Source organism: Ruditapes philippinarum, unplaced genomic scaffold (genome assembly GCF_026571515.1).
Source record: "Ruditapes philippinarum isolate M1 unplaced genomic scaffold, ASM2657151v2 ctg7482_1_1_1_1, whole genome shotgun sequence".
Lineage (NCBI taxonomy): Eukaryota > Metazoa > Mollusca > Bivalvia > Venerida > Veneridae > Ruditapes > Ruditapes philippinarum.
The window spans coordinates 20,637-38,724 of record NW_026866137.1 but is presented as its reverse complement, the minus strand read 5'-3'; the positions used below and the strand labels follow the sequence as shown (position 1 = coordinate 38,724).

Genomic DNA, 18,088 nt, shown 5'->3' with positions numbered 1-18,088 from the left:
TTCATCTTCGTCAAGTGACGAGGACAGTGGTCAACCACAGAAGTCTGCAATAGTGAATGCAAATGCAAGCGGGGACGGAGAAGGGCTTTCGGAAACTGATACTGATACCGGCATATCGATATCAGCAGCTGATTCAGAAGCAATACCAGGAACATCAGCATCAACAACACAAAGAGACGCCAGAAAAAAAAGACCAGAAGAAGACAGAAATGTTTTCGATTTCTTCACCAGCAGCTCCTCGAAATTTGAATGAAGTTGCAGCTGCCACTGCCGCCAGGGGAAAAACTTATGAATCTGACTCAAGTTTGCCTACAGCTGAAAACCAACAATCAGTCACCGATCACTTCACAAGAATTATAACCTACACTTTTCCAAAGTTTTTCAAAGAAAGGGCTATATCACTGTTGCTCTACATAATGAACTTCGGAAAAAATGTCTTCCAAGTGAACACACCAGCCATTCTGCGAATTCACGGGAGAAAAATGAATTCAAGTCTCACAGATTACATATACAGTTCTATAGTAAGTAAAGGGACAAAGGACCCTCCAGATGATTTTGAGTATTTTAAAACAGCGCTGAACCAAATCAACGTGCCTAAACACTTAATGAAACCAAGAAAAAAGCCTAGATCTGCAACTGATTTGAAAAGCGGTCCTACGGAGCCACCGAAAAATAAACGATCAAAGTGGCTTTCATACTAATACCATGTAGGCTAGGATATTACAGTGTTTACAATATGGACAGTCCTTATTGCCGTTTCCGGCACTTAAATTGAATTGATATACCGTTAAAGCGATGAAAACAACAGCTGCTGTGATTTAATATAACGCTCATAATTATTCTGGACCTTCTTATACATTGATTTTTATTTAAACTATCTGATACATTTTATTTCAGTATCTAATGCCACTGGATTAATTGGATAAGAAACAGATAATTCGTAGTGTATTATTTGTTTGTTTACTACTTGATAATTTATATAGTACTTTACAATGAAATGTGTGAGATTGTACTATATATATTTGCTTAAATTCTTAAAGTGTTTAAATTGACGCATAGTACTGAAACAAGTAAAATGGTTCAGGTACTTTCTTTGTCGCTTTAAGCTTAAAATCAACATTTATTTGTTCAATTCAAATGATATACTATTATTATCGTACAAATAATTCCATGTCGAAACATTTGTTGGAACACGGCAATTTTACCGTCGTAAACCGTTAGATATGAAACAAATATACAAATACTACTCAATAAATGGCAAATCTGTTTATTTACATATTAAATACATTGTGAATGTAAACATAGTTCAGTATGGTGTCATTTAGTGCACAATAAATGTATAATACAAAATGATGTTGTCATTCAGTGTAGTTTGTTTTTACACCTGGTTCAAAGAATAATGACCAAAGCTAACCGAGGTGAGTGCGTCGAAGTGGTGTCTTTTAAAGTCCAATATGTTGAGCACTCGCTTGTTAACAGACACCCGATAAAGCTTTTGATTATAATGTCGTATTTCGTTCACATTTTCCCTGTGACAGTTGTTTTCAGTCAGGCATTTTTTGTAAATTTCATGTTTAATTTCTTTCGAGCTACCCTTCCGCGCTTGCTTATACCCCTTGTCTGTTTTTAACGAGTAGCACTTTGGGGACAGAGAGATGAACTCTAGACCAATTTCACCGGGTCTCTCAAATTTCACTTTACCCGGGATCATTTTATTTTCATTGTCATATAACGGATGTCCAGGTGGTAAGTTCGAGAAATCGAATAGGCTTTTGTAGGTTTTATACCTATTTGTCAGGTCTCCGACTCCAGATATTTTCAGAACAAGACTGTCCGTGTCACCAGCCAGGAATGAAACAGAGGCATCTTTTGCTAGCTTCTTTTTAACAAAGTCATAATAAAAGCTATAAACCAAGAGTTTTGATAGCTCCAGTATAGCAAAGCCCACGGCAATCGGTTTGTTTAGTACGACTTGTGTTCTATGCATTTGTACAGCTGTCAGATTGTCGTCAAGGATGCGCAGACAGTCAAAGGAAGGTTTTGCCACCAGTTTCAACAAACTGCTCTCACTGTTACAAATCCGTATGTCCTTGTAATTTCTCGGATTTTCATAGCTTTTACCTGAAAAATAGCAACATTGAAAATGTCTTTATTTAATTATGTGATCAAAAACTAAAACATTAATGTGAGAACTATCTAATTCAAAGAGCAAAAGTGAAGTCACGTTATAAACTATAAATCGTATATTAAATGAACAATCACTTTAAATAAAGCGGGCAAATAAAGTGACATGCCTATTCTTTATTTATTAATTCAATATTTCACCAGCTTAATTGTTAAATAGGTATTGATAAAAATGAAAAAATGATTTATAAAGAAAAAGATAAGTGAATTTATTAATCAAAATAAGTAGATAATTAAAGATAAATAAATAGGATAAATGAATAAGTTGATCAATTACCACAGACGAGATTGCACAGATTCTTCCATAGAGTCTTGTGAACTGGTGACAAAGCTTCTTTTCTCTTGTCCCCACAATACTGCATGTAACTATGTAAGAATGGCGTCTGGACAAATGTTAGCACCCTGTGTATTTTTGTTACCTGCAGTCCATATTTGGTGTAAAATTGAAGATTTAGGTAATGGAGAGTGTATGACTTTTTATCCTTTAGCGTTAAACACAGACGCTGTTCTGTGCAAACGTTGTCAAGATTTATTCCAGCCTCCGCAGCAGTATTGATCGTGTATGGTGATATGTCTTCCTTGCACAGATTTATCTTTTCTGGAGCCATAGGGAAACCTGAAATTAAGGTAGAGTACATATATTTGGCCGCTGCTATTGTTATAGAATAGTATATGCAATGACGATTGCTTTGTTTGATATGTTTTTTTGGTGGCTTAACGCGGGATGCCTTAAGGTTCAAGAATAATACATTTCATTTTATCAGATCGATACTTAATTGATTGACCGTATTTTATTCACAATATATATTATAAGCGTTTCAGAAATAATAATTGTAATTATAGTGACTATACATACTGTCAAGTTCGGTCATGAAGTTCTGCCGGATAAGACAAGTCAACCTCAAGGATATAACCGTGGTCACTATCAGCCGGGATATCACTGAAGTCAAACCTTTCCAGTTCATAGTCCGTCAGAAATCTAAATCCATACGCAGGGAGGCGCGCTGACGACATAATTAATGTGTAGAGACCATTAAAGTCCAGAAAGTCTATGTAACTGGTTTCTTCAGTCTCGTTGTACATGCCAGCGGGCATATCTTTGTTGTTAGCCACGGAGTATCTCGGGTTACCAGTTACTGCAATTCCACCTGAAAACAAATTCATTTTAATATTAATCCCCATTAGTTATATCACTAAGCATTGTGCATTCCTTTTTTATTTTTATTACGTGCATTCCTTTTTCATTATTCATTCTTATAGTGCATTTATTGCATTAATTACAGCTTATCTTGTTAATTTTTATCAAAAGCAAGAAAATTCATTATTTATTATGTTTATCTCTTAGAGTGCATTTATTGCATTAATTACAGCCTATCTTGTTATTTTTTATCAAAAGCAAAAATTTCATTATTTATTATATTTATCTCTTACAGTGCATTTATTGCATTAATTACAGCTTATCTTGTTAATTTTTATTTGTTATTATTTATTTTGATAAAAACTGACATACCCCTTATAGCATTTTCTATCATAAGGTGTGCCTCTAATGAAGTTTGCAGTTGAAGTTTCGTCTCCGAGTAACGGAGGGCACAGTCCCACGCGAAACTTGCTAGTGTGAAGTATCGCACAGGATCGAGTTTCAGATCTTTCCGGACATTTTTTCTAAAGATTTGTATGATATCGCTAGTGAACAGACAGTCCGTTATCAATGCCACTTTCAATAGCTCTTGCATACACCTATTTGAGAGACTGCTCCATGTGTCAGAAACAATATTATATTCCTCTTCCGACAAAGCAGAACCCTCTAATTCATCTGCGAACATTTCTATAGGTGGTAGAGCTGTTGCATGCAGATCTTCTGGTCCGCGCAAAAAGTCTCTGCACAGTGGTATGCGCATGAGGTCTGAAGGTCGGGGCGTAACTGGCCAGTGTCTTTTAGTGTGTTCCAGGCAGTTACGATCCCCTTCTTCAGTGCAAAAGTCTTTTATCAAATTGTCGAGAGGTTCTTTAAAGAAACTTTGAAAGTCGATGAAGCGACATTTATCTATCATAATGCCCGCATATGTGTCAATTGACTTTGGAATGACACGTATATTTGCAGTGCCGTGTATGCCGGCTGCGCTCAGTACGATTCTTCCATCATAAGCTGACAGATCGTTAAGGACAATGACTATGTGATTGGGTAGTCTAAAGTTCAGGTTACACCCAAGACAGGCTCTTCCCCGGATCTTTCCACTGATGTGATCATGGTCAAGTACCACCTTTTGATCAGGTACAAAAGCATCCCCACATATATGACAGTTATCATTTGAAGCTTCGATATTTCTGATGCCCTCATCACAGTACACCATCGGTTTGACTGTTTTCATGATTTCCATAGCAGCTGCCTGTTCTCGTTGCATACATCGCAGAAATTCGTTCATCACTGTCTCCGGAGAGTCATCCGTGAAAAAAACTGGACTTGATGGATGACTGTCATCAACACTGACTCTGTAATAAGCGAGAGCACAAGGTTCGTGGAACCTTTCCCTTACAGTCACTCCTTCTGTAGGTTCACGGAGGTCCAGTATTGGTCGACGGAAGCATTCAAATCTGGCAACAATTAAGAATGGCATTTCGAGTTGTTTCGTGTAGTTTCTGAACTCTACAAATGACCCTCCTGCCTCTGGCATTTTCACATGGAGCGGATCGACCAACATGCATAGTTCTTTGTGTTTTTGTAGATCAGACTCGGAGTACTTGGTGGTTAGGCATCTTGGGCATACGTATGTTTTATGTGTTTTTTCTTGCTGTTTCCTCACAAGTCGCCCAAGGTCAGTAATGGCACAAAAATGCTTCAAACTATCACCTGTCTCTTCATTTAGTACGGTTATCAACAGCAGGTCAGCATGACCCCTGGCGCCCTTAAATGTTGAAACATAGAGTGGAAATATCACATTACGATCGTACGCAAACACATTAACCGAGACCTTGTTTAATTTCTCAAAGTCTGGTATTTGCACTATTGTGACCGTTTCATCAGTCTTCATGCTCTCGGGTATTCTGTAAAGTGTTCGATATTCTTCAAAGCAGGTCCAATGGACTGATCCGGTGTGTAGTTCTGGGTCATGGTGTAAAGCAGCAACTACGGACCACACAAAACAATCCTTTGTGTTAGCTGGTCTCCCCGTGACTGTTATAAGAGCCCTTGTGTTTGATAGGCGCGCAGGTAACGATAAGTCGCCACAGTTGCCACCTAAAGGGGCATATCGAAATATAAACTGTTCCATGTAAAGAATTTCTTCTAACATCCACCCGCTTGCGGATGAACAGAACGATTCTAGCGACAAGTTCACTTTGAAAAAGGCCTGGTCAATTTGAAACTCGATCCTGTCACTGTCAAGCAGTATCTGTGCTGACGAGCGAAATGTCGGACGCTCTTCATCCCTGTTGAAAAAAAAATATTAAAGTAGCAGTACCATGTTTCAAAAACATGTTAATCATATTATTCTTTTATATGTTAGTGTAATGACAATGTTTGTCAAAACATTATGCCATTGTATTGTTATAAAATCAGCGGTATAAAAGATGTTTGACTTGTCAAACAATTTGCCACAGGAAAATAAAAGATCATGACCAGATTAAAATCTCTGTTGTCTAAAAACAACCATCTGGTAGCACTTATGCCCCGTATAAATAAACCAGATACACAATAGTTCATCGTTTTAAAACATTATCAAATGTAACGCTATCCGCTTATGTATACAACACCTATTAAAAGTAAGTCGCTGACAGAGTAGATAGGATTAATATTTAAATCGGATAATCGTTAAAAACGATAATGTACCTTTAACTGTTGTAAGATTACTGTTATCAAAATAATTTTGCCAATTCACCGAGATGAAAATAAAATAGATATCGAAATTTAGCTGTAATTGCAATTAAGATTTATATTTGTAATAGCCCAGCAAACACAAGACGTCATACTGACGTCAGATTTAAGTTAGGTTCTGACGTCGGATGACGGTCGGAAAAACGGTTGGATTTGAAAGTTTTTTTGACGTAATAATCTGACGTCAGGTAGACGTCAGAATCTAACCATTATTTAACCTTTTTATGACCAAAATCTGACCATTATCTAACCATTTTCCGACCTCAATCTGACCATTTTCCGACCTCAATCTGACCATTTTCAGACCTAAATCTAACCAGTTTCTAACCATTTTCCGACCTCAATCTGACCATTTTCCGACCTAAATATTAACCCTTTTCTGCCCTAGATCTGATCATTTTCTGACCTTCATCTTATCATTCCCCTAATCTTTTTTTGTTTCACCACGTCATAAATATTTTCTGGCTAATCCTGATTTGATCTTATTTAATGTAACTCATTCTATTAAGTAACTTTCCCTCAAATGAAATGTATAACAGAAAACTAAAAGCAAAAATATGTTTCATGTTTTTTTTTAATTTAAGATAAAAGTTGCAATTTTAAGCTGATACATACAATTTTAGTAAATTCTTCAAGGTTAAATAATTTTCATAAATTAAACAAAATAAAACATAAAATAAGTGAATTACAAAACAAAAAGTATTACAAAAACAATGACATAAATGAAACTAAGAAAACATGTACAAATATTTAAGAACAAAACAATGTATGCACATTTCTATCAAAATTTGCCTTATCAAATAAAACAATGAAAATATTATAATTTTAAGGAAAGTTAAAACATTCTGATAATAATGTTTCGAGCAATTAATGACAGATTTTCAGTACTTTAACTATATTTCTACAGCATTTCTAAAACATTTAGTGCCATTTTGCATATTTTGACCTCCTTTGATAATTGTCAGTAATGTATAAATTGCTGCCTTTTAGTTACTTCACAAAGTTATACTTTTAGATATCCATGAGAATTAGCACGAATTTTGAGGTGTGATGCTTTAAGATATGACCTTCTTTCAGCACCCCTCGTCTGTCCGGAGGATATGTAGCGCCCAATAGCGTGTGTGACATCATTTTCACTGAAAAAAAAAGAAATTTATGAAACATGTAAAAATAACAAGCAAAAATGTTTTCATGGTTATATTAACTTAATGAACAATTTTGCCAACTTTTTATAAGAGAGCTTTAACAAAAATTAAAAGTAAACATAAAAACTGAACATTTAAAAAGCCGCTTTTAAACTCCCAGTTTAGTATGGATTAAAGTATGTAATAGAATTTACAAAAATCTTACTTTCATATGTTTCTTTTTACATATTCATGTGTTTCCGTCCCTCCGACCTTTGAGAGCATGTTCAACACTTAAACTCCCTGAAAAGAAAATTATATTCTAACTTATGTATATATTCTACGTTTGAAATAGAACAGTTAAGCAAGTCTAAAATATTTCATAGTTTTAAATTAAAGATTTAATGCCGAAATATCTGGAACCAAAACGTCTTGCGTTATTTGGGACCGGAACGTTTTGGGTTATTTGGGACCGAAACGTCTTGGTCCGAAATGCTCGAAATCGTACAAATTCATTCTCAATTCTCAGATTTTAACTGACAAAAACATCACAGTTTAAGAAAAATATGAAAACTTAGCATTCTCTTTGGTAGTACTGAAAGGCATATTATAAACTCTTCACAAGCAGAGTTAAAACATGTCAATTTTAAAAAGATTTATTATTAGACATTATCGCGAATTTGTGTGACATTTTACTTCAGCTGTTCAAATAATGATAATTAAATTTAAGAGTGCTTGCAATCATGCAATTATTTATCAAATACAAAGTAGAAATAAATCTAAATAAATTGAACTGACCTTTTTGTTCAAGAAAACCTATAATATTCACTTATCAATGCATCCCGATTCCTGACCGACAGCCAAAACGTAACGCCTACGAATTTCCATCCACGTGACTTTAGATTCGAATTAAAGGTTAATTATGTTTTCTTTCCCTTTTCTGTCACTATGATTAAATGTTAAAGCACTATTAAAAACACGTCATTTTGATACATATAATGTACCACAAATGATAATATTACAACGTTAAATGATTGGAACTTGTAAACAGATCTGTAGCTATAAATAGATTCCATAACAATAACACATGTAACTTGCGTATATACAGCGCCACCTTTATGTTTTATTAGGTTGCAGCGCCGCGATCTTGGTCTGTATTTATATAAGAACACTTCATTTGTAATCCAAATAACATTTGAAAAAAAGTTTAAATGGTTACAACAGCGAATAAGGATTATTTTTTGTAATTTTGTTTTACCTACCGTAAGGACACCGACCATAACCTGACGTTAGTACGACGTCAAAAAGAAACGTCTATTAGACATCGGTATTTTAACGTCAGATTTATGTCGTATTTTGGTCGCCGACGTCATGACCAAAATCTAACATTAATCCGACGTTATTTTAACGTCATGTGTTTGCTGGGAGACGCTTAGTTCCACATCAGTACAACATACTTTGAATAATGCCATTGTATTGTAATAAAATCAGCGGTATAAAAGATGTTTGACTTGTCAAACAATTTGCCACAGGAAAATAAAAGATCATGACCAGATTAAAATCTCTGTTGTCTCAAAACAACCGCCTTGTAGCACTTATGCCCCGTATAAATAAACCAGATACACACTAGTTCATCTCAAATGTAACGCTATCCGCTTATGTATACAACACCTATTAAAATTAAGTCGCTGACAGAGTAGAAAGGATTAATATTTAAATCGGATAATCGTTAAAAACGATAATTTATCTTTAACTGTTGTAAGATTACTGTTATCAAAATAATTTTGCCAATTCACCGAGATGAAAAAAAAATAGATATCGAAATTTAGCTGTAATTGTAATATAAGATATATATTTGTATTAGACGCTTAGTTCCACATCAGTACAACATACTTTGAATAAAATATTTGAAAAGATTTGCCGTACCTGATGTTTCCTTCGTTGTCAAACCTCAACATTCGTGCTCTCACTGCAATATACCATCTCACGCTATTCCACCTGCAATGTTATAACGTAACTATTAAAGAGCAATGTTACACACGCATTTCTTGTAAACAAACTAAATCCAGTAATATAATTTTTATCATGAAAATTAACTGAATCTTTTCTTCTTTAAACGAATTCATTATTAATTGTATTTGAATAAAGGTGAATCTTACAGCATAAATTGGAGCAAATGTTTTTTCATTCAATGAAATATATATATATATAAGGATTTAATGATTAATATACGTATGCAGGTATTATCATACAATGGCCGTACCTTTCAATCGCGGTATTAAGGTTCCAGATAAGATTTTCTCGCTTTTCTGAAAACAGGTTCAGCATAGAATGTCTTGCTAAACCTGTCGGATTAATAGTGTACAGTATGCCAGCATTTCCATGTATAGGTCTCGATGTCTGGTCAAATACAGGTTCAGGGGAAATTGGCACAGACGCTGAGGCTGTAGTATTAACATTTTGGTTAGTGCCAGAGGTCCCAGGTTGTTGTGATGTTTTGTCTGTAGATAGCAGTATAGACCGCCCAGTAATTCTTCGTAACTTTTGTAGTTGGTTTACAGTTAAAAAGTCATTTGATAGGTGAGTTCCAACATGAGTCTTTAGGTTTAACTTGCTTTCGAAAACCTGTTTGCAAACGGGACAGGTTAATGCATGTTTGAGTAGCATATGCCTGTTTAAGCAGCGTTTATTCGTAAATCTTTTTTCACATACATCGCACGTTTCTGACTTTTTTCCTTTACATGTCTTTTCATGTCGTAATAAGTTAAAATTTTTGGTGAAACTCTTATCACACTTTTCACAAGTTAAATTCGCGCTCGCACTCGTTTGACGCCGATTTGCGCTATGGATATTTTTAGTATGCCTATTTAAATTACTCTTGTTTGAAAATACCCTATTACAGTGCGGGCATTTATAGTCAGAATCCACAAGCGTCTCCAGTCTCTGTACCTCACGACGTATGTTGTCGGGAGCGGGTGTAAATGTAGAAATTTCATTAGGAAATAAGAATGAGGCGATAAATTTGTCATCGTCGGACATCGTTATTTTATTATTTTGTTAGAAATGCCGTTATAATTTCGCCGTTTTTGTCCAGCACTACACGGCACGAATATCTAGTGTTTTCACATTCGAATCCAACCGGCCAGTTAAAGTTGCTTTCTATTACAAAACGATCACCGTTTAATGTAATATGTCCAGAACAAAGTGTAGAATAAATAGCTAAATCCGCAGATCGAATATTAAAAAATGTTGATTTATTTTTCTGTATGACAACGTGATTTCTATATATATGTGAATTAACTCTTGGAGACATCTTAACCATTACGGTTTCCATTTACATTTGAATATAACACCAGTAAATATGTGTAAGTTAGCATTTTGTGAAGGTGGGGAAGTTGTAAAGTGAGGTTACACAATAATAGTCTGGCTTACATTGAGTGTTTGTGGCATTTTCCCAACAAAGATGTGTGCTTTCGTATTTTTTCGTGAATAAACTTTGAATCAAAAAGAATTATGTCTTACTAAGGAAAATATTTAAAACATTGGCTTCCAGTGTATTATTATAGCTTTTTGTTCGCGAAAAACATAACCAGTGAGATTTCCTTAGTATTTTTCCGTGAATAAGATTTGAATCAAAAAGAATTATGTCTTACTAAAGAAAATATTTAAAACATTGACTTCCAGTGTGTAATTATAACTTTTTCTCGCAAAAAAATAACCAGTGTGAATTCCTTAGTATTTTTCCGTGAATAAGATTTGAATCGAAAAGAATTATATCTTACTAAAGAAAATATTTAAAACATTGGCTTGCAGTTTGTGATTATAGCTTTTTGTTCGCAAAAACATAGCCACTGTGATTTCCTTAGTATTTTTTTTTGGAACCAAAATAAGGTATTTCTCACTGAAAGGCCATACATTCATAAAAGAGTTTTATTCGTTAGATAATCATTTGGCTTACACTGTGTGTATACAGTCTTTTGTCGTCCGAAGACGTATTTCTCACCTAATCTGTGAAAAAAGTTTGCAACAAAAGAAAGTACATATTTGCAAACAAGTGAAAAAATATATGGAGAACATAAAAAAAACGTACAGGTACGTAATCACGGGACACGTGACAGTTTACGTGAGAGTACTAATCAAGGATTTCATGAAAAGGAAATGTGAAACCACACCCATTTATATGTCACGTGCACTTATTCCAGCAAAATGATAGGTCCGATTCTGGAAAGGGTGACACTGTTTCTGCAACCGCTGATTTGTGATTCATAGCTTACAGACAGACTTATATATATCTTTAAACTTTAAACTTATAACTTTAAACCTAAAATTAGCTTACAGACGGACGTATATATAACTTTAAACTTACAACTTTAAACCTAAATTATCTTAACAATGGATAACATAGTTCAGTTGGATGAAAACACAACATTCATGTAAGTCTTTGTATTTTTTCTTTTTAACTTTAAAAAAATCTCAGTCAGCTTTATTAATATACCGATGCACGAAGTTATGATTACATGTACTGATGAATTCAATGTTGTAAAATATCCGTATATTATTATTCATATCGTTTCACTAACATACTTACGCAAATTCTTGACTTATCGAGTTACTTTGAAAATTAACATAGATGACGATTTTGATAATCAGCGCTTCAATTACTGGATGTTGTGTCCGTAGGTAATATTTTTTTACTCCCATATATTATCTCAACAGTTTGTTTCAAAAATGGTTAATCACTTACCTTGCATAAGCGTCCATTGACAGTGACTTCATTCCAACCGGAAACCGGAAACAAGCACTGTTCGCAGCCCAGACCTATCCCGTATAGTGTAATTCTGTCTGCTTCATCTGGGAAGTGACACACGCCGTCCCATTGATAAATTACTAAAGCTTTAACATGGGCGGCAATACCGTTCCATCTTCTGTAGCAACGCACAGATCCTCCACTTTCTGTACAAGAAAATATGGTCAGCGGCAAAAGCAACAAGAGCAATATTTCCTTAATCATCTTATCACTTTAGTTCTGCTGGGTATATTAAAGTACCAGAAAAAACAACAAGTCTTAATAAGGATAAGCGTCACGTGATACATTTTGTACCCCTGTCACGTGAACTCATTCGGACGCTGATGCAGGTGTCCTGCAGAGGATATTATGTCACGCGGCATGACCAAACGACGCGCGACTGGTCAGTGTCCTCTGATGTTTACCGAGAATCATGTCAGAGTTGTGTTACGTAAGTTTAGTAGTTTTGAGGGCGCTTTGAAGGCCATTCCCTGCTGTTTTAATTTTTGTTTAGTATTGTAAAAAATGCAAAGTTTATATAATGGAAGCTTATAATTTGAGAAATTTAACCCTTGAATTTTATTTTCTTTGTGAGTTTAAATTTTCTTCATGTTTGATATTTTGTGATTATTTATTATTCAAAGATTAAATTAAATGTGTAGTTATATGTGTAATATTTAAGTATAGAATGTATATCCCGACCATATTTAGTAAGTGTAAATGGTCAAACGCATTTGAAATGCCGACTTGCCAATAAATGAAATGAATATTTTTGAAAGTATAAAAAAGTATATTGCACCAGTTAAAATGTTCGCTGCGGAGAGAAATTTCCATATAAATGACTTAATATGTAAAAAACATTCTTAAAAAGCGACTGATTCACAGAAATTAGCCGTTAGAGTTGACGTAACCGTTCGTCACATACATATCATTATATTTTTTAAACTGTATTTTATTTAATGTAATTAGATGTTAACGAAATTAAACTGAATGTAAAACGGCTTTTTACTCTGTATTACAGAGCTTAACCTTTTTTTAGTATTATTCTAGACAGTTTCGGTTTTCAGTAATTATAAATAGGGCTACTTGATTTACTCCGTCCATGTAGGTGTGAATGTTCCAATTTCGCATATTTTATATACAGTGTATATCAAATCTGTTTGGTTGAAGGTGAAAACACAAGAATGCATATTAAGAGTTTGGTTAATTTATTTGTACAGAGGCGTTATACATAGACTTAATAATTATATACAATACGTAAAATAATCTGAAATTGAAAGGAATAGTAAATAGTATTTTAAAGTAATATTTATAAACATCTCGTTTGAAAAGGTCGTGACCTAGTCAACAGTACGCAATGTGACGTCATATTTGTTTGTTAGATGTTTGACAAACAATAGCGAACCAGTTTCTTTGTGTTATTTTAAGATAGTGTAAATGGTTAAACAAATACATATACATGAACAGGTAGGATAATGGACAGAACAGAACAGAATTTTATTTACAAATATAGACTTGAATATAATAGTTCTTCGTCATTGGCAAATTACAATTTACATAATGAAGCATATATGCTTATGTACAGACAGTTTTGTAACATATATATATAAAGAGGTGGGGGGTGGGGGGCTTTTTCTTAAACAATCTTCACAATACGGGAGTCGTCTATTTCCATTAAGGCATCGTATTCTGCGTAGACTATACATGCAACATTTTGAGCAAGGGAACTACCAAATTTCACCTGCAGTGAAAGTGTTCCACTGTTCAGTAGTTCAAAATGAAAACCTTCGTCTACGACAGGTGAAAGGTCAAAGACATATATAGCAGATCCATTCTTGAGTTCTGACTTGCCTATCTCACACAAATCTCGTTCCTTGTTGCTTATACCACCCATGGCAGTGTACAAGGGCCTGGACTTCCGAAAACCATATATTCGGTCTAAAACTTCTGCAGTGAGATCCTCATCGTAACTGACATTTACTGGGTTCCCAGAACATGCTACACCGTTGATGTAAAGACTGATTTGTCGCAAATCAAAATGTTCCATATTAAACGGATTCAACCTAAGCGAGCCCAACACAGCGGCACTGTCTACAAACGTGACAATCACGAACTTTGGCAGGTAACCAGCATTTATGTGATCCCATGTAAAAATACTTTGGCCACTGGCAATGTTTGCACATTTTGTCTCTGAACGAATATACGGATACTTAGCAGTGACATTCTTCAATAGCTTAGAGTGCGCTAACAAAATCGCAGGATTTACTTTCACTTTCATAAGTCGTAAAAATGCATCTTCAATTTTCAAACGATATCCACCCTGAGCATTATCTTCTCCACTAAGCAGACAGAAATCTACATTGTTCCGGTGAAGAACTAATCTAAGGTGAACACCGTTAATGAGATAACGGTCGAGTTCCATGATATCATTTAATGGTAATCCCACCAGGTCGAATGGTCTCGATCCCCGACTAACATTGTATCGCTTGAACAGTCCATAGTTTCCTTACGTAGACAAAAAACATGATCGTTAACAGTTAAAACAACGTAGCAACTTAGTTATAACAAAGATACTCTAAAATAAATGGTGTAATAATAAGTATACTAGTATCTTAAATGAATTAATTATCACTAAAACATAAAATAGCACCACAGTTTCGTGTAGACTAGTCTATAAAAATCAAAGTTTTGACACTTTTTTTTTTTAAATCGCGGCAACGTTTTATTATGTAAATATATACAAATTTTGCAAGTTGTATAAAGTTAATTTCGTAGAAATTGCAATCTTTTTCATCATTGTATAAAAACAGTGCCTCGTGAGAATTAACAATCGTGACAATTACAAAAAGGTAGAATGCCACTGTAACAATTACATAAACGATATATTGGTTTTCTATGTGCTCTACAACATGCATTTAACAGTTTTAATCATTAAAATAGTTTTATTAGATAATGACTGTACGCCTTTATATGAGAATTGGCGATCTGACGAAAAAAGCGCTTTTACTGCAATAAAACGATCATTAAAGGGACATTACTCATGCACAATGTAGCAAGTAAAATGCAATACTAACCTCCGTTAGGGTTTGTTTCAGCTGGGAATCCTCCATCATTTCCTGTAAAGAGCTCGCAGTCTGATTTTTTCCCATTTCCCTTGCTCAGGTCGCGCCTAAACAACTTGTTAAAGTAACTTTTGTAAGGATATAGATCGCCAGAGGAACTAACCAGTGTCCTGTTCATGTACACGTCCACTTTTTTAAACATTGAGTGGAAAAAAGCGTCACAGGGTGATATTTTCACGTTATCATCACATCGTGTGCCGTCTGCATGTAGAATTCGCACCCTTAAAAACAGCCTGCACGACGGAAGTTCACAGTATGAGTCCCCTTGAAGTGATGTTTCAAACTCGAGCGGGGCGGCTACTCCCGTGAACTGGCTTACTGGTCTGATGTCCTCTAAAAAGAAGTTCTGAATAGCAACTTGGTTAGGGTAAAGCTTGAAAATGTCTAACGCTTCCGGTGCACTTTCATTGTCACTCAGTGGCGAAAGAACAGACATGATTCTATTACCTCGGCGCACTAAATATGTCGTTTAAAGTCCTGTAACTAAACTTCTTTTTGTCCTTAGAAGCGCCTTTGTTTTTATGCGACCGCTGCTTAGTTGTTTTTTTTCTGTAATGAAGATGCTCTTATAATATCCTGAATATTTGGTTGCCGTGGTAACGCCCCAGAGTCCTTGTTGCCTTTTTGCTTTTTCACATGAGATTTAGTTTCTGTAGCGTTTGATCTGATTTCACTCTCAGCTTGATCCACAGTCTCTTCCACAGGTGAAACAAACTGGAGTTTTACTTCTGCCGGCCGTTTACTATGGAACGGTTGTTCCCTCTGTGAGCTAGCCGTGTTTGAAGGAACTTTTCTCTCGTAGAATCGCTCCCAAGCTTTAAAGTCTGGTACATATAGTTGATTTCGTTTGAGTGAAGCGTTTTCCATTGTGTTCGATATCTAAACAGTAAGTGCATTAATAATAGACATTACGTCCATTTGTCCACTAATCAATGAACAAAGAGTAGTCTTTAGACGCGTTTGATTGGTTAGTTATATCGGAGCACCACCCACTCACTTCAACGTTTTCAATTTGAAATGGAGCGTTACTGCGACTGAATAATCATTCAAAGCATCTAACTTCTGCCCATTTCTGTCAGTTACGTATATCCGAATATGTTTAATTTCCTTGCTATTAACACGTTTGTAGAAACAATTGTTATCTGACGTGTCAACAAAAAACACGCAACCACCCCCAGCCGTTCTAATGCCATTTCCCAAACACAGCTTCCTTAAAAGACTGACTTTTTTCCACCAACCACTGAATAATCTACAATATTGGAGCAAAGGTACAGTTCTTTGCCGCGTAGTTCCAAACCCTCTTCCGTAGTTTCGGCTGTTAAACCTACAAGTGCTACGTGCCAATGCCCGCTCGTTAGAACCAATGTTTCATCCAACACTACGTGAAAGTCTGAACCGTTGTTGAGAGGATAAAGACCGAGGCAGTCCGTATTGCTAACATCAGCGTGAACTTGATTCATCATCATTTAAAACTGACTAAAGCTTATTTTATGTTACGTTGTTTTAGAGCCTATTGAAGATTTTAATATCCAGGGGTCAAACTTTGTTCCTAGACCCCTAAAACGAACAAAAACTTCCTGGTTGTGTCCAACCTTTCTCGTTCTTATAATTTTCTCTATTTCCCATTGGCTCGGGTCGTCCAAGTTTTTTTGTACACGCTGCAGTTCTGCCTCATAGAATGACGGTTTTATTGGTTCTTCTTCTATATCCATGAAAAAGTAGACCGGTACGTTTTCTCGGTAGACACGCCCCCGAATTTTGTAAATGTTGTCCGTGAACTTTTGAGTGAACGATCGCTCAAAAGTTTTCTTGGCCAAACTTATCCTTACTAAATCCCCCACGTTGTATTTAAATACGCGGATCCTTTGTCGCCCTTAGCACCCTTCCCACTGCCGACGTACATTAGATTCCAAAGTCTTGCCTGATTCGATTCGTTGACTTCGCTGGGACTCAGACCGAAGAGTGCCGAATGCACTCGGTGATTATAGCCATTCACTAGTTCATCCAGAACTGTGATATAGGCGAATGACTTGTTCTCGTAGCACCACTTGTAGATCGCACTTTTAAGAGTCTGATTAAGTCTCTCTACAGGTTGACATTTCAATTCAGAAGTTGTAAAGTAGTGTTTTATTCCGAGACGGCGAAGCAGGTCTTGTACGTTTTTTGACTTGAACTCTGCACCTCTGTCTGATCTGCAGCGAACCGGGTTGCCTCCATCTACTAGGATTTCTCTCAGTGCATCGGAAACAACTTCTCCGCTTTTGTTTTTCAATGGCCGGACATATGCGAATCTGCTAAAGACGTCTATCACCACCAGGAGGAAGCTGGTCCCTCGGTTGCCACGGTAACGTCTCAGTTTTGACATATCACATAGATCCATGTCATACTGTTGGCGAACCCCACCCACGACGATTCTGTTCCTTTTGAAACGCCGATGGATGGGTCTGTTTGTGCTATATGTGTCTTGAGATTCAAGAAAAGTCCTTATTTCGCGAGTGCTTATATCATATTTGCCCTCTCTGTCGACTTCCCTTTTCAACCTCGCAGGTCCACTAAAACTGGCGGGATGGGAGGGGTCGGTGTAGATCCGTTTCAAATAGTCTTGCTTTGCTTCCGTTACGGCCTCGTTACTGAGTCCCATCTCTTGTCACATCCGCTTGATTTGGTCTCCTAAACTTCAGAGTGGGGCTTGGCAACACGTAGCCAACGGCGGAACTAAGCAGCGCTATCCACAGTTCCTGCCTCGATCCCCCGTCGATGGAAAGATTGACCGCCGAAACTATTATTATTATGTATATTGCAATAATCTGAGCAATAAACGTCACTTTGTTCTTTGGCACTCTCTCGCCACAAACTACGTAAGCACTAGAAGAGCTGCGTGTATCCACTGTTAGGTCGCCGTGCAAATCGGTTTCCTCGTCCAGCATCCGACCCCCTAACCTTTTCCCGTTCTCAACAGTGTCCATTTTAGATATATGCGAAAAACCTGAACCTCAGTCTA

At 36.0% G+C, this 18,088-nt stretch overlaps 2 protein-coding genes and 1 long non-coding RNA gene across 3 annotated transcripts; all 3 read right to left on the bottom strand.

Moving 5' to 3' along the window:
* Window positions 1–286: 286 nt before the first annotated feature.
* Window positions 287–5,474, bottom strand: LOC132731436 (uncharacterized). Its single transcript, XM_060717617.1, has 5 exons — window positions 3,695–5,474; window positions 3,099–3,332; window positions 2,462–2,800; window positions 1,594–2,121; window positions 287–315 (listed from the first exon to the last, which is right to left on the bottom strand). Exons 1-5 carry the CDS (start codon window positions 5,472–5,474, stop codon window positions 287–289), a joined length of 2,910 nt encoding a protein of 969 aa, XP_060573600.1.
* A 1,421-nt stretch (window positions 5,475–6,895) lies between these two features.
* On the bottom strand, window positions 6,896–8,196 carry LOC132731437 (uncharacterized). Its single transcript, XR_009625889.1, has 3 exons — window positions 7,978–8,196; window positions 7,406–7,482; window positions 6,896–7,191 (listed from the first exon to the last, which is right to left on the bottom strand). It is a non-coding gene; the product is annotated as an uncharacterized LOC132731437 (long non-coding RNA).
* A 5,405-nt stretch (window positions 8,197–13,601) lies between these two features.
* LOC132731435 (uncharacterized protein F54H12.2-like) lies at window positions 13,602–15,523 on the bottom strand. The gene is made up of 2 exons (XM_060717615.1): window positions 15,040–15,523; window positions 13,602–14,470 (listed from the first exon to the last, which is right to left on the bottom strand). The coding sequence occupies exons 1-2, from the start codon at window positions 15,521–15,523 to the stop codon at window positions 13,602–13,604; spliced, it is 1,353 nt and encodes a 450-aa protein (XP_060573598.1).
* Between the last annotated feature and the right edge of the window lie 2,565 nt (window positions 15,524–18,088).

Excerpts from the sequence above, each read along its gene's own strand:
- LOC132731436 (XM_060717617.1), bottom strand. The coding sequence starts at position 5,474 with ATGTTAGAAGAAATTCTTTACATGGAACAGTTTATATTTCGATATGCC. Across the intron at positions 2,122-2,461 it reads TCTGTGCAATCTCGTCTGTG|GTAAAAGCTATGAAAATCCG; the intron begins GTAATTGATCAA and ends GCTATTTTTCAG. Across the intron at positions 316-1,593 it reads GTATAAGCAAGCGCGGAAGG|CTGTAGGCAAACTTGAGTCA; the intron begins GTAGCTCGAAAG and ends GTTGGTTTTCAG.
- LOC132731435 (XM_060717615.1), bottom strand. The coding sequence starts at position 15,523 with ATGTCTGTTCTTTCGCCACTGAGTGACAATGAAAGTGCACCGGAAGCG. Across the intron at positions 14,471-15,039 it reads TGAAACAAACCCTAACGGAG|GAAACTATGGACTGTTCAAG; the intron begins GTTAGTATTGCA and ends TGTCTACGTAAG.